Here is an 18,079-nt window from a genome sequence, read left to right as displayed (position 1 = left end):
TAAACATTATTGAAAGATTTAATTTATTGCGATCATATTTGCTCCGAATCTAAAACACTAAAACAAAGAATTCCCAATAATAGTTTATCGTTACAACACACAGAAGCATTATATTGTATAAACAATGGAGGTGTAAATACTATTAAGGGCTACCCAATATTAAGGTTCATAAGCTTATCGAAACACTAGTATGTTAAATTAACGAACCTACCTTAGTTTTTTATTCTACTGTTTACTTTCTTTTTCCTTGTTAGTCTATTACTTTGAAGAATATTGTTATAAAATTAAATACAGTTTTAATTCTACAAAAAAAAAAATAATATTAAATATTTCTTAGTATTGCATAAAATAATAAAATTACTTGTATACTTTCATCAGATTCTCTCCTGGGGAATTGGCCGTTAGCGTGCAAACATAGATTAAACTTTCCGCACCTGTTATATAATACTTACAATACTATATACTATCTACATATAAAAAATGAAGAAAAATGTTTAATAAAATTTGTTTCTTGTTTCAACACATAACGCGCGCAGAATTTTTTTTTTTAAAACACAGAGTCGTTAAAAAACAGTTAAAACGATGCACGAATCTCACTGCGTTAAATTATATCATATCATCAATATTTCACTATACTAGTAAAAGTTAGTTTAGCGATTGTAACTATCTGCTAATATAGAGTAACGAGCATTGTGGATATCATTGTGTAAGCAGGTGTAAAAATGGCACGGAACCACAGAACAGATTATATATTAATTATTCTCTGCTCGAGACCCAGCGACAAATGCGGAAAGTCACATTTTTCAACTGATTTTTACGGAAATTATACGGTAATTTTATCTTCCGCTAACGCGCCGTCTTATTTTTGTTTCGAATATATTGTATAGGTATATAGCGTTCATCCCAACGGCTAAATTGTCACTTCCGACTTTGTATCCTTATTTTATGAATATACAAAATATAAATGTATTGAGGAAATTATTATGTAAATGTTTTTTTAATTTAAATAATGTAGGCCTGCAATTTAAAATATAGACAATTTTTATTAGTAATATCCGTTAACGTTTATCGAAAATTATTTTAATGGTTCATTTGTTTATTTAATACACAGTTACGAACAAATAACCTATACTGATATAAGTATAATAGAATTTGTGGTATCTTTTATTAGAACCTTGTAATTGTGAAAACTGAGAGTCTCTCTGATCTCTGGCGCTCAGTGGTCAGCTCAGTCAAGTTTGTGAGTCTACGTCCGAGAGAAAAGTTCGTGTCGTAAGTGATGCCCTTTTATGAGCGTTTAGGGGAGGGGGGGAGGTGAAGGCATTTGCCTCCTCTTGAATTTGCCCAGAAAAATGCATGTCATTTAATGAAATGCACCGACTGGCAAACTTTTGCCCCTCTCCTTGGATAAAGCTGAAATGACGTCCCTGATTCTAAGTCAGAAGTTATCGGGTTATCCCTCATAGAAAATCAATCCCAAAGATATTTTTAAAAAGAGCTATTATTGTAACCTTTACGGTTTTATATAAAGTAATAAAGTCATCTATGTTTGCACTATTTTTTGTGGGCTACTTTATTTTCTGAACAATTGGCTTCGTTTGTAACAAAAACAACTAAAGGGGGTGTTATAAATACTTATATGCTATTTACGCCCTTCTAAATCCATTCCTTTTTTATTTTTGAAACGGGTTTTAAATTTCTGGATTTTCAACAAAAACACAAGCCGCTGATGGTTTAATCAATTAAATCACAACATTTATGAACCGATATATTCAGCGCCCATAGTTTATCGAGTTGATATACATATACATACATATGTATGTATGTATTATGTATTATACATACATTCAAGTACATGTATTGAGGGCAATCCTTACACTCGCTATAATGGTTACAATTTATATTTTCTTTAAAACATTTAACATTTCCCATTTGTCCGATGTTCATTCAATATACATTATTGATTACTATACGTTTATTATTTGAGAGTTACTGTGAAGTATTTATGGGGATATTAACCAATTATTGCCCTTGTGTAATGACTGAAAGACCAGTTTTTGTCGTTAATTAAATTAATTTTTTAATAAGAGTCGGTGAACGATTATACATTTTATTATTAATGCATTAAGGTATCTTAAAGCATTCACACACATCTAGGCAGGCGAAACTTTCGACATACCAAAAGATATGTCCAAGGTCAATATAATTTTACGCAACTTCACTCGTGAGTTACTCGACGCATATCATGCACTTTATAAAGATTTGATGTATGGTAACTGATGTTGAAGGCCTGTCACCATGGGGTCATCTTCAATGGATGTTCCGCCTCTTATAAATTCAGCAATACATTTTGCCTTTGTGACGACTAAAAATCATTTGCCCCTCTGGTGATTCCGAAGAACAAGGGCATTCAAAGTTAAGAATAAAAATTATTCGAGTTCTGATACGTACTTTGACTCTTTGTTGAAGCTTGATATGTAGTCTCTCGGTGCAGCTACAGTTCAGTGATCATTACTTACATGGTAAATAGTCACAGGAAGATTGCTCACTCGGATTATTGGTCACAAAGCAGCATGCTCACACGAAAATTGCTTACACAGAACATCACCCAGAAGGTTATCATTATTCATAAATGAAAAAGAGAGCCTCGCCAATTTGCTCTTAAAGTACAAGATAAAAATATACGTTCGATATACTTATCGTTACTCCTTTCTATATTTTAAACAAATTTTAAGAAATTATAAATGATACTTTATTTTTTATGTTGAAATAGTGAAAGTAGTAAGCTGTCAAAATCAATAATTTATCAGTCATTATCATTTACGTATGTATAGAAATATCAAATTGCAGACGTCCGTGCGCTGCGAGTGTCGGAATAACAACGAAGTAGTTGGAACGCATGTGACAACTTGAAATACCGTTGAAATACTATGAAATACGAGATAAGCCTCAAAGTGACTCTGTTAAACGAAACGAAGTGTATGTATATATGCCGTTAAGACGCAATAAGGTGCCCTGTTTAAACATGGCTGCTTTAACTTTTCCGTGATAGTTTTTAGGTTATGTATAAAGCTTTGTTGTGCATGCTTTACCTCGACTATGCGAAAGCGAATACATGGCTCACCCAGGAACATGCAAGCTTTATATTTATAGCTTATCGCTATCCCAAGAAAGGCTTTCTCTCTTTGCAATATTTTGTACATGATGTTGGTTTGCCTATAACATATTTTTTTGTGGTGGTTATATTACCGATCCGCTCGGCTGATGAAGTAAAATAATATTTACTTAGTGCAATCCAAAGACACTTTTGCGTTATTTGTTTTCTCTTATATTTGCTTTCAGATTTTATATTATGCTAAAAGTAATTTCGTTTTTTTTTTGCATTTTGTCATCTCTTAAATTTCGTAAAACTGGAACAGTCCCGGTCAAACCTGGACATATAGTAAGGCTAGTGTGAGCAATAGTCCATGTGAGCGATGTTTGTGTGAGCAGTTGCATTGTTAGCAATGATCACTGAATACACAAAATAGGTGAGGCACAAGAATGTTCCCTTGAGGTACAACTTTCGGAATATTTCTGATTAACGTTAAATTTCCTGTTTCTTAGAAATTTGCAATTTTGAAGCTAGTTTTTCAGAAATTGTTTCCGTTGCGCTTCTGAGAACGGTCTAAACAGCTGTCCGCGTCGCGCATGTGGCGCTTCCACGTGCGTGGTCCGCGAACCAACGTTCGATGATCGCTGGCGCTAGACACCGACTCGGTTGGTCGTCTAGCGTGCGCTGCGTTCCGTTCGCGCAGTTGTCAACGGGTGTTCGACGGTCGCTCGTCTCCCACTTTTTTGCTCGAGGTCCCGTTATACGGACACAATTCTTTGATAAATCAGATCATAAAATGTCTCTCGGATCTTTCGCAATCACACTTGCGTGAAGATCTGGTTCACCGCCGCGCCCCTTTGTCATAAAACCCGATACGAGATGGTCCTGAGTGGGGTGCATCCGCCCCTGCGGATCCAGGCGCTCCCGGAGGAGGACGAAGAGCGTCTAGAGAAGCTGTTCAAGAAGCTCGACTCGGACGGCAATGGCAAGATCGACATACAAGACTTAAGCATGTGGCTGAAGGAGTTTGGCCTTCACCAGAAGTACGCTGAGGTTCGAAATCTGACTCATTTTTCGTAACATAACCTAAAGACGTCTGTGCGCGTATAAGTGAGCGCGGGACGCTTTTTTAATTTTAGAAATTCATAGGCGTGTCTTGCGGTTGGTGTAAATTCGTATCTGGCATCCGCTGATAGACACGGTGATAAGACGACGAACGACGGCCATGATCGCTATGCGATAATTCAAATTTAGTTTTATTTATTGCTATAACATGCTGAAAAGCGTCCATGTCCACCGCCTGAAAATCGATCAGCGTTTAAACGCAGCCGATATTTGGTCCTAAGACAGCGCATAACAAAGAAAAACTTCTATATTACTAGACGGCATTAGTTTATTTTAAAAGGGGAACATTTTACAATTTTTTAATCATAAATCAAAGATAAAATGGCTAGTATACTTATTTCCTATATAAAATTATTTATATTTTACAAAAGTAATACATTTCATCAGTAGACCAATGTTTATACATTAACCGGTTCGTTGATCATTGGTCACAAGAAGATTGCTCACGTGGATTATAGGTCACACAAAAATTGGTCACAAAACAACCGCACACAAGACGATTGCTCTTACGAATATTGCTCACACAGTTTAAGGAAGTTATTCAATTTAATATTAACAGGACACAAAGATACGATTGGTTGAAATCAGATATTAATAAATATTCATACAATTTCGAAGAATCTCCAGGTTAAATAATTGTGTGGTAATTAGGTATTTTTGATTTAAAAATCTAAAGCATATGGATAATTTTAATTATGAAAACGTTATGAAAGCTGCTGATTTGTTAAACTAAATTAATGAACGGTATAATAGCTGATTGCTTAAAAAATAAATAAAAGCAAATTAATTCAATGTATTTAAATAATATATAGTAAATATAATTTTTTAACTCCCGCTATAATTCACAATTACTCTTAAAAGCTTTTCAACGAAATCCCTATTCTATTTCTTACGTGAATGTTGAAATACGTTGAAGTACATAAATAATTTTCCCAAATTTGTAAATAAACATCAGAGCAAATGTTTCAAAATATTGCAAAGATATATTAAATTAATCTATAAAAAACATATCCATAGACATATAAAATCAAAAATATCTCAAATAGATATTAAAATAAACTATGTAACCTTCCTATTTATCGTTATTATAATTATTAATTAATTAAATTACATACATATATTGAGATTTAGAAAGATATTCCAAAATCATGTTTTCCAAATAATTTAATTTTATAATTAACAGGACACAAAGTGAAAAAAATTAATTTATTTAAATATGAAATAATAAATATTTATACACTATATATTAAATAATTTTAGTATTTCCTCAATAATACATATAGGTACCTATATACACGGCCTCAATAAATGGTATGAACACGGCCAAAATTATTTATAAACATGAACAAATTGATATAAAATATTTTCAACAACAAAATATTTATTACATCTTTTTTTACGTGTTTAAAATTTGCAGAATACGTCAGCCAATCACGAGACTCAATAATTTGTACGCAATAAACGTGTATTGAAATTAAATAACTCCTTTAATAGCTTACCTTTCCTTAAACCGCGTGAGTGATGTTCCGTGCGAGCAATATTCGTATGAGCCATCGCCTTAAGTGGGATTGATTTGTGACCAATTTTCGTGTGAGCAAGTTGCCTTGTGACCGATGTTCGTGTGAGCCATAGTCCACGTGAGCAATCTTTCAGTGACCATTTGCCATGTGAGCAATAGTCGTTTACCATATTATCCCATTTAGACCAAAAACTATTTTTATGGAATTTATTGAATTAATAAGTCCGAATGTCATCTAAAAAATAGGGAAAATTTTTTTTTATGTAAGGGTTGCTGGGAATCAGCCGTACCATATACGGCTCATGCACACTCACTGAAAAAGCAAAGTATGGCGGTTAATTTATATTTTATTTTTAATTATTACAATACAATAAAATTACATTCTAAACTTACAGTTTTGCATACATCTTCCACGATTCATTATTTAATGTTAGTTTTTAGTATGATAATCCAAGAAACACTTATCGTGTAGTCTAACATTACATTTTATGCATCTGGCAGGGCACTGTTGCACATCTTATTCGGTTACTTTGTTCTATAACCAAATTATCTTTCCATCATATCTTGATCCAATCGTCAGTGAAGATGGTCTGCTTGTCCTGGCTTACCACGAAGCTTATTTGTTTCTATAATAGCTAATACAATACGTCTTCTGAAAGTCAACAGACCGTCGTCCCATCATTATATTCGGAAAGCAATCAAGCATTTTGAACTGTCACATCAATGCAGTATAAAATGAGAGGCATATACCACTGCTTCTCACGGATACTAATTCTATACGAAGATATGTTTTGGTCTGATCGATCTACTCCTCCCATATTTTGATTGTATTGATGGATCAGTGATTTTTTCAGTTGTTGCGAATACCGTTGTGTTTTATGGACCGGGTTTACTCAAATGGCATTCGATAAAACTGAAACCATACTATTATCATGGCTGGCCCGAGAATATTCAGCGCCCTGGTATCTAAAAAAAAGTCATTTGGGACATTTTTGTTCGAGAAGGACAAATTCATGAGAGCTTAAAAAATATCATCACGGAAATTTTCATTCAAAAACCATCTCGGAAATTTTTGTTAATTCTAAAATCTAATAGATAATTATGAAACAAATATTTTTTACTTTCTGATGACATCATTGAAAAATAACAATGAACCACTGTTTTAATCATGGTTGTATTCACTCTTTGCCAAATTTCAGAGTACGACTTTTTTAGTTTTGTTTATTCCTTCTATTTGAAGCAAAGCTATAGCATTGGCATAAAACTTGAGTAGATAAATACATCAGAAAAAAAGTCAACGTACTGTACCGTATATGGTACTGTAGGTCTAAATGGGTTAAGATTTTTATGCCCTGCATATGTATGTAAATAAATAAAGGTGATTCAACTACAGGTTCCGAACCTTATTTCGTCCGCCACTGGCTGCTCACAACAAGAAATCAACAGAGACGGCGCATAGAAATGTATTAAGCTGCCTGGATAGACTGCGCACTAGGCAGCCAATCAGCAGTCTCCGTGCATTTGTAACCAATAATTATCGACGCATTTTGACAAGCTCGGCTATTTATTTATTTATTTAGTAAGGCCTAATGACGCCGCCTGACTACAATGCGCACCAGACAGTTGCTTTTTGTGAATGTAATGGTTTTTCGTGAATCACATGAGGGTTTTCCTCGTCCCTTATGTGGCAATTTTGCTTATTAATATACACAGAGAAGTAGAAATGTGCATCATCAAAGAAGATTTTCTTTTGAAAATCAGCATCAATTTCCTGCGTGCGTAAATTCTTCGCTGTCCACAGTCTCTGGACTTCTGAATTTAATATGGATGTAGGTGTAAGTCCATACGAAAGAGCCATAAGAATAACCCAAAAGCTGCGAACGCCGACGAATCTATAATTCCGGGTCTTCGGCCACGCGTTCACTTACAACAGCTATATTCTCCGCTGAACGGGCGCCACGATAATGCACAGGCATAATTTTTCCGTTAATTTTGATTCACAGTTCGTACAGAATTATTATTTCTATAGAACGATTGAACAATTTTAACCCGTTGAGCGGTGGTTAAGCGATCCATTTCGTAAATGTGTTGTTGCAAACTAACATTTGACACTTTGAACACGCGTGATTATTGACAGCTGTCTGTTTTACAGTGCTGCCAACATAAGAAACTCGAATTAGATCATTCTGTATAATTCGTCGGTATTGATAATCTATTTTCTCTGTGTACATGCATTTGTGGATCTTCCAGTAATGTAGCAATATTGACAATTCGTCTCAGCAACGATTAATGAAATGATTCATTGTCTATGTATATTAATTATAAGTTGTCCGAAACAGGTTTGAACGAAAATTCACATTCTTTCCAATTTATATACATTTCGAGTCGGTGTAATAGTCACATGACTGATAGAAAGTCTGTCAAAAGCCGGAGGATTATCGAGTTCGTGATCATAACTTTCGTTACTGCTATAACCAGGAAATACAACTAACACATCTGAATCAGCCATCAATAATAAAATATTTTAATCCTTTCTTTAATCAGTATCAAACGGAAGTCTTATATCTTAAGAGTTTTATCAAGTTGTTGGTTAATATTCAGTGGCTGCGTTATTGCCAATACACAAATATAGTAGGATGACAATATTTTTTCCATTACAATATTATTCAGGGTCAGGGCTTATTATACAATCCTCGTGTTTTTAAAAACATTTAAATTAATAGCTTTTTCGTCTTAAGGATTTATTTTCTTTTAGGTAATTAATAAGTGAAACAATTTTTTTTCATTTGCTCATTATGTATTCTTTGTATAATGTATACATGTTAACCGAATTGTCTTCTAACCCCTCAAACAATATTTTTCTCAGTCATTTTACCGTTTTACTATTTTAATTAGTAGGTTATTGACAGGTTTACTAAACATTTTCCAGACTTCGACTCCGAATTTAAAAATTTAGACAAGATTATCTCAAAATATTAAATTTATATTTATTTATTTTCATGTAAATAACAACAAAGAAGAAAGAACAAAAATAATTATAATAATATTTCTTCTGTATAAGACCACTTACATGCTTAATTTAATCAATAATATATTCGAAAATCCGTGATTCAAACTGAATTAGACCTTAAAAAAGAATTGCTTCTAATACTTTCGTTTACTTCATATTACCGACTTAAAACGCATGGCGCACGACGAACAATTAAAAAGTTATTGGTCGGGGTGGAATGGGTTAAAAAGGATTTATTACGACTCTGACTCCGCTTAAAATGCTCAGACTCCTTCGACTCCACAGCCCTGGTAATTAGCCTACTCGAATTATTCGAAACGTGTCTTGCGTTACATTTGTGTAAAAAAATTTATAACATAATTTTATATAAGTTTTCGTTTCCTATTAGGCGATTGCCTCTATAATTGATTCTGACCCAATTTTTGAATATTATTTGTTATAAAGTGGTGCGATTGCTTTGAGTTATTATTTCATAATCACTTATATAAATCGTCTGCTTTTATGTTTTCGACAGTTCCATGGCCTAATATAATAATTTCTGTATAGTGAAGAAAGTGATATTGAAATTATAGTTTTTTTTATATATGTATATATATATATTTTGTGTATTGTAATAATACAACGTATTTATTATTTTTGTGACCATCGTGACACATTGAGGTCACGATGGTCTTAATTTAATTTAATTAAAATATATATGTTACACATAATTATATTATAATATAAGAATACTATATTAATAAACAATATTTTTGATTCGATAAATTCCGATTCGGATGAGTTCCACATCTATGCTAATTTGCCCACACACGAAAATATTATGTATAAATAAATAAATATTGTGCAAACCAACAAGTAAGCAATCTTTTGAACGGGATGTTTGACTTCTGATTATTTGACTTATGATTCTCCTCGTGTATAAAAGAGCACATTATTACGTTCCCTTTCAACTCCTACATATATGCCGAGATTTCTAAAACGTATTTGTTTGACGTGTCAATATATATCGTATAGTTGTAAATACTTTTTCAACACCGTCTAGAATTATTATTATGATTATTATTATTTCACTACTGTGCCAATTACTAAGTATTGTGTTTTTATCCTCCAAGGCTAGACCATTACTGATTTATTTCTGTAAGCAAAAGCTTCTCGAATGATATTTAAGAACTTTCAATACGCTCTCCAGTTTCGCATATAAACAATCAGTAAATAATTATACAAAGTTAATTCATTATTAGTCGTAATAATATATCTTGACTTTTTGAAAAATTGTTAGGAAAGAATTACATATATTTATAACCTTATTCTTTATTGTATTAACTACTTTACAATTTTCTGTTTAATTAATTCCAACGTAGTTTAGCTGGTGGCTCGGTATAGACACAGATCACGATTATTTTATGTAGTCATCAATTGTCAAAAAAATATTAGAAAAACAATAAATATTTTATTGTATATTGAGACGCAGATAATTTGCATGGCGATTGGATTTGTTTTAAAACGTGCCTATAGTGTGAACCAAGGGAGACATACATTGCGGTTTTTTCCAGTTCACACACGAAAAAGTCTTATTAAATATCGTCGAAAAGTTTTTTTTAGTATGGCTTAGATTTGCCCACAATGGTATATATTTTTCATTGATCGAAGTAGGGTTCATTTTGGTGTTCCTCATCCGCGAGACGAATCAATAAAATCGACCCGTAATCTGATAGTATGTACGCTTGGTAAGAGTAGCTTAGAAATAACATTCTCCTAAGATAGCCGTACGATAATGTCAAGCTAATTTTATTTTTTGCTATTTTATTGCATGAAATAATAAGCGTTTGATAGCAGTAAGAAAAGCGTCGAAAACCCCAGTCGTCATTTATTGTATAATAATATATTAATAACTTATTTTTTACTTTGTCCTGAACACCAGTCAGTTTTATTTTTTTATTCAGGAAAAATCAAATGATTTTTACTGTTTCTGCCGATTTCGCTTCGTCATTGAAAATCGTTCGTAATGTATTAACACAATACATTGAATACCGTGTGCATATTTTAACATACGCTAAACTGCGTATTTATTGTAACGTATTTATTTAACCGTTTAGTTAAGTATATAATTAATATCATATTTACTAAAATAGTTTAAAAATATCGATATCCTCCTCCATCTTATTTGTGTCTCTAGCTAATGAACACATTTCGACTTATATCCCGTCACCATATGTCGACCTTCCTACGCACATTCATCAATCCCTTACTTATTTTAACCTTTACCGGATAATTTTTTTTATTGAATCCACTGCAATTAAATTTATTTAATCACAAAAATAAAGCTTCTTACATATCATTTATATATATGTAATGTAATGACTGGAATGGTAAAACAATTTTAGACATGACATACATATGTACATGTCCAAAGGCATGACAAACATGCCTTTGGACTGAAGGTTAAAGTTATTGTATTGCAACTGATATTTGGCTCTGAGATGGTCTCCACCTGTTTCAAGTGGCATTTTTAAACACAAATTTATTTTTAAATTTATTGTTACGCGATCCACAGTTTGACGTTTACTGATATTTCCAATTCGAATACCAATAATAATCACACAATAAAAGCATTCCAAATTTGACTTTAGAACGTTGACTAAAATAAATGATTATAAATATTTTTTATCCCAAGTGTATCGCATTTACATAGTCGCGATATTCAATGTGAGTGGCGCGTTTAAAATTAGCCTCATGACATCATTCTGTTTCCGATTAATCGTATTTTGTAGAATTATGCATGTAGTTTTTGCCATGACATACTGAAAAGTGTCAATGATCAAACCAATTGTATGTACAACATTTTCCCACATATTTTTAAACTTAATGTGTTTACTAAAATTCGGAAGATTACGATCTCAAAATATGATACATTCGTAATTGTCGTAATCATGCTGCAAAAATAACGTTTAAAATTCGTAAGGGCAGGCTTTATCTTCTAATTTCTTCCTTCAAGCGGTCCAGCTGCTCGCAATAAAACTGGTTTGTTAATACTTTCCAAATTTGAGTGGTTTAAAATTATTTATTATAAGACAATGAGAAATTTGTTATGTAAGGACTGATCTCGGTGGTTCTTTCGAGAACCATTGTATTTTGCCTCCCTAGTTCGAATACAATACAGACTTTTTGTCTCCAGTGAATAAATTGTTATAGATAGCGTTTTCGATTATTTCATTTTAAAACGTCTAAAACATCATTGCAAATGTTTTTAGCTGGGGTCATTTTCTTGAGAAAATGAGTTTTGCAAATGAGTGTCGAAACTTACCTTGAAGAATGTTCATTGTAATGGTATCGATTATAAATGATTGATAGTGGCGCTTTTTTAATAGGTTCAGTTTCGAGTAACAGCTAACATATGTATGTTCAAAGCTAAAAATATGGAAATGTTTTCTAGAACTGCTCGCTACAAGTGCCAATTTCATATGATGTTTGCTATATGGTCATTATTCTTTGGACCCACATAACGTATTGGTAGTAAAGTGAATATGCCTTTATAAGTAGAAAAACGTATCAAATATTGATCTCATTAATAGTAATAACAATGTTGTATTTTTTATAATTTAGGTTAATTATTAAAATGTTTATTAGTCATTTAAACTGATTAGATGGCATAGTTGCATATAGTCACATAAATATCGTTTCGCTGAAAAGAACACCAATGACCCAATTTTATGAAGAATAAATATCGTTTCGCTGAAAAGAACACCAATGACCCAATTTTATGAAGAATAAAAATAAGTTTCAGTTATTAGTAAACTAACTCACTGGCCAGGGCTGCCAAAGTATACGTAATGACAACATTTTGACATCAGACAGACGAGTCTTCAACAACATTTTATATGCAATGTTGATTATTTAATGGAACTGTGGTATAGTTTTAAATAAATAATTTATAATTACTTTCTAAATGCACCATCCCCATATTTATATTTTTAATGTAAAATATACCTCATTTATTGGCTACAAAAATGTATGAGTTTTTTTATTGAAAGAGAAATCAGCCATTTGATCAACACGATCATGTTGGATTTTTTCACAGTAGAGAAATTACTGTTTTGTCGAGTATGTGTTCTTAAAAAGTAGTGGGAATCGAGTGTGTATTGATTTTGGTCAGCATCCAACTTTATATTTGCATATATTGTTTTGTTATCGTAACTCTTTTGTACAGTTGATGTTGATATGTTAATATATTGGAATATGTATATATAAGTAACAATATATCATATATAATAAGTAACAATGCGTTACGTTTAATATTTATCGTATTTGTTACATTCACGACATTGTTAAGCTTCCTTTTGGTTAAACTCTTCCGCAGATCATTGATAAACTATAGTGTATTTTAAAATTAAAAAACCGACAACGTCTCAGTTCATTAGCATGCTGACAAAAGAAACGGTTGTGTAATAAACTTGCTGACGACAGAATGGGAGCCAAAAATGCATAACATATTTTAAACTAAGTAGAAAATAAATGGATAAGTATTTATATTTTTACTTCTTTTGTGCCATCCATTCCTATCTTCTACTAAGCTTCATCATTCATTTTGACAGCAGATTGCAATCTGCATTTTTGGGAAGTAATTAAGAACATATATCATTTTGTATGTGTGTATCTATATATAGGACATATATAGAAAGTTCACCTTTTAGCTTGTATTTTGCAATATAACGTTACTCATTAGTGCGCAGTAAGTTCATGCGCATGTAACAATTTGCATAAATATATTGTATATATAGCGTTTTCTTTTATAATAATACGCATATATTTTACAATTTTATTCATTTTTATTTATTATTTTTCAGAAATTCCTGGCTCAGTCTGACATGAACAACAGCGGAGATGTGTCACTTTCAGAATTTATTCATTACGTACGGGAGCACGAAAAGAACCTTCAGCTTCAATTCACTCATCTAGACAAGAATCAAGACGGTACATATGTTGTCCTTACTGTGCATTTAGACATTAAGAATTTTAATATAAAATAAAATATTTTATTTTATATATTGATCGTCTTAATTAATAATTTCGGCTGTTTAAACATTCACAATTCACATAGTAATCTTTCTATTCATGTAGTTAATTGGTTTTATGAAACTATACAGAACAGAAATAGGGTAAGGTAAGCTCATATGAAAATTTATTTTTTACACTATGAATTTATATACTATTCAATAAATTTAAAGTTATATTTTAAGAAAGAGCTTTTATAAAATCACTTCACCGATTGGTGGATTCACAAAAGACATCTCTTGATCATTAAATGCTATTTTCGTTTCTTTTCTTTGGTTAAGAATGTGTGACTATTCAAATTAGCATGTTTAATTTATCGTCTGCCATATAATCACACTGCTTGTTTTAGCATAGACAGTTTTATTCACTCCCATATGGTGATCACAAAAAGTAAAAAAATAGTTAAAAAAATTATGTATATATGTATGTATATGTATAATACAGTTAGCTAGATATAGTATTTTATATATCTGATTTTTTTTATTTCAGGTAAAGTTGATCTAGAAGAGCTTATAACTGCATTTGCCGAGTTGGGAATAGCCATGGATCGAGGGGAAGCTACCAACTTGTTGAAGAGGTAATATGTTACATATTTATAACGAAGTGTAAAAAGCTTTCATTTATTAGTTACTCAAAATAAATCGAATCAATCATGACAACAGTAGCAAGTAGTTTTTGAGGACCATAGGGGTCAATATATTGTTATATATTATATTCTTGCTTTGCGAGATCATCGCCTTTCGTATGAGTTTTGCTCAGCATACTTATTTTAGACTGTAACTACTAATTAGCATAATTATATAAATAGGGGAATATCCTTTGTTCTGGAGCATTCCATCGAGTAGCCACAAATCTATAACAATATGTTGGTATGTTACGTCAGTAGTTTGACTAAAGAATTGCATAAGTTTCGTTATCTATAGCTTTATAAAACAAGATGTGTCTTGGTTTGACTTGATCATGCAGAGCTTTATTCGGTATCGGTAACATAGAATACATTTAATTTTTTTATGGTTTTGGGCTTTAGATTATTATTATAGATTTTAGAAGAAAAAGAGGTGAAGTTTTCCATACAAGTTTTTTTTCTTTTCCATATAAATAGACAATTTGTGATGAATAGTCTTTGTACGCATTACTTCACTGTGACTACACTTTTTGCCATAAAGATTTAATAAACTGATTTATATCTAAAATTTAGGTGCTAATTTCGAATTTATTATTACTGATTATTTTTTGTTAATAATGATTTTATTAAATGGCGTTGGACTGACAAAAAACTAATGTTTTAAAATCAACATATAATTTTACATAAAAGTTTCCGATTTTTCACGCATATAAAGTTGTTAATAGTGCTTAGTTCAAATATTTCAAGCGCTTTCAATTTACATTGTAATAATATTTTAATTTTGTCGCAGAGAAAATTATGAAACCTTTCTGGTCAAAGATTTTAATAAAGTCTAATCCCACACACGCATTATAAAAACGAAGAGAAAAGAACAAAAAATTGATTATGCTAGTAATGCCATTAAATTATAATTTTGTAAAAAAATACTGAACAACGTTTGTAGCTAAGTTCATAAAAAAAAAAAACATTTTTTAACTGGCATACTCATATGCCACATACCGGTGGTGGTAACATGTGTTGAGAACTGATGCAGCAATATGAAAATATTTTGTTGTTATTTTTTAATAATATAAATATGATTATTATATCCTCATAGGTGAAATTCAGAATCAATGTCAGACTGTATTTGTTGAAAAATTGGGTTGGTAATGCAGATAGATCGTATATATACATTTCTTGTGTTGTATAAACTTATAGGTGTCGCTAGTTGATAGAATTATATTACTAATATACAATATTATTTTAGCTAATAAATATTGTAAATTCTACTAATATATAAATGTGCTTTACTAATAATTAATAATTTATTATAAAACAGGATGGATCAGGACGGCAGTTTAAACATCAGCTATGATGAGTGGCGCGATTACTTACTACTTGCACCTAGTACTGATATACATGGACTGATTAACTTCTGGCGGCATTCTACTGTAAGTTTATTTTTTTAATTACTGATTTTAATTGTATTTTGACTGCATAAACGTGATTTAAATCATCTTATCAGTTTACTTGGTTTTGCTATAAATTTTTAAAGGTCAAGACCTGTCATTAATTATATGATATCAATAATGAAATGCAATAAACATACAATTATATATTGACATGATACGCTAATTGTAGGATTTGTTTTTATACATAAAATTGTTGTATGGAATAAAATGACATCATATTGTCAACTATATGTGGATTGAGTGGTTGCAAAGACAGGATATTTAACCCTTTGGCTGCTGTCGAAATTTTTGGGATTACTATCTAAATATCGATGTACCTATTACATAATAAATAAAATATGTTTTCATAAAAAAATTTAATTGCCCTTGAAACTCATTAAAAATGTATCCAATTTTCTTTAATGATAACATCAGTTCCGGTAATTCTTGCCAAAGTAGCAAAATACAATGTATCGAATTTTGGCAACAAATGGTTAACCATAAAAATGTTTTACATTTCTTATAGTCAATGATTAGAAGACATTTAGTTGATGGGATAAATTTAATATCAAATATAATGTTTGTTTTGAAATCACATACAATTTGTGTCGTGTTGAAATCTTGGATTTCGGACTTCGTAGCTGGACCAAGTTTGCCGTGAAGTGGAAAGCGGCTGCTTACCCAATATTCATTTTAGCTTTGCATAGTGCGTATAATTTGAAAAGAACTGTCGAGAGGTGCTTCGCTCATTTCCACTCGGCATGTTGGCCAACGTGATGCTTCGAGATGGATACAGACTGCTGCTGTCTGTTACTTATTTAATAAAAATGCTTGTTTTACGACTATTTTGTGTTTGTATTGAATCCCACTGTCATTTGTCTAGGTGCATTTGCAAATAGCCCTATTACGTCCTAATAGGAGATTGGCATGCGCGCTTGTATAACTAAAATATTCGCAACAAGTTTAGTTTCACTCTCAAAGCGGTATAGGTTTAAAAAAAATCGTAAAACAAGTACATATTCGTATATAAAATGTGTTTAAAACATATAATTTTACATTAATGTTATGGCTATGAATTAAATTTATGATTTTCACCCCGTCATTCATCGCTGCGTTTAGTTTAGTAGAAAGCTTCTTTGCAGTTGAGTGCTCTTAGTGGACAACATTTCTAGAAGAGCAACATCATTTATTTTTGCTTCTAGGGATATCTAGTTATCTTTGCAGCACTGTCTATACACACCCTGATGCATTTGTCCAAGCCCTGTGCTTAAATTTACTCATCAAACTCGCTAAATATATATGAACTAGTGGCTTCAGTTTCACTATACCTCACGATTTTTTTAAGTGGTGAATTGATTTTCATAAAAAAGTCACCTAATTAGTAAATTAAAACATAAAATTAAAGATTTAATCCTGAAGTTGATTAGATGCAGTATAGAATGAATATAAACATAAAAAAATCATAATTAAAGGGGCATGAAAAATATTTATTATTTTTTTTGCATAGAATTTTTTATTTATTTAGAAGAATATTTTATATCGGCGTGAATATATTTTTTTGTTTTTTTAAAATATTATGTTGTATTTTTAAATAATAAGGTGTACATCGTGATATATAAAAAGTCCCGGTGAAAATAGATTGCAATGTGCGCTAGGTCTGAAAAAAAATTTACCAGATGGATTTTAAACTAATATTTCCGTGATGACTTTTTCTTAGCACTTTAAGGAATTTTTCCACCCCATTAAAAAAATTCGAGATAGTTTTTGGACAAATATTTCCTGACAACCTTTTTTTAGCTCGCTCAAGAATAATTTCTCAAATGCCCGCCCTGGTCCTTAATTGTCATCTTCATCATTCGACTTCTCTGAATTTTAAATTGGTCGTGTAATCTTTCAAAAAAATCCGATGATTATATCCGCGCGATTGCTTGGAAGGTTCATCATTTGATAGAATTCCGTAGTATACACAAATAATTTTATTAATTAAATTTAACTTTGTATAACTGTAATAAAACAAGCAATACAATTTATGTAACACATGAGTATGAGTTCGAAATAATTTTTAAGCATATATAAATAGCTTGGATTTAAAAAAATGTATTCGTTAAATACACAAATGTTTTTAATACATATCCTGAATTTATCTATATTACAAAAAAATATGTATTATATTTGTAAATAACTAGACGCACGTAGTGGTTTATCGCACAAAACTTATCTTTAT

The 18,079-nt window shown here is 31.4% G+C and overlaps 1 protein-coding gene across 2 annotated transcripts in view; it reads left to right on the top strand.

Moving 5' to 3' along the window:
• Positions 1–3,735: 3,735 nt before the first annotated feature.
• Positions 3,736–18,079, top strand: part of SCaMC (Short Calcium-binding Mitochondrial Carrier) — a 49,828-nt gene continuing 35,484 nt past the window's right edge. The window contains exons 1-4 of one of the 2 annotated variants that reach the window (XM_088188016.1): positions 3,736–4,147; positions 13,593–13,719; positions 14,290–14,377; positions 15,744–15,855. In XM_088188016.1, coding sequence (XP_088044142.1) covers positions 3,974–4,147; positions 13,593–13,719; positions 14,290–14,377; positions 15,744–15,855 — 501 coding nt within the window. In that variant the 5' untranslated portion in view covers positions 3,736–3,973. The remainder of the gene's footprint in view (positions 4,148–13,592; positions 13,720–14,289; positions 14,378–15,743; positions 15,856–18,079) is intronic. The other variant, XM_088188014.1, reaches the window with a different exon arrangement.

This window comes from Plectrocnemia conspersa, unplaced genomic scaffold, assembly GCF_051122295.1.
Source record: "Plectrocnemia conspersa isolate PC_06_02 unplaced genomic scaffold, ASM5112229v1 ptg000006l, whole genome shotgun sequence".
NCBI classification, from domain to species: Eukaryota; Metazoa; Arthropoda; class Insecta; order Trichoptera; family Polycentropodidae; genus Plectrocnemia; species Plectrocnemia conspersa.
The sequence above is the reverse complement of the archived record's forward strand: the minus strand, read 5'-3'. Positions and strand labels throughout refer to the sequence as shown.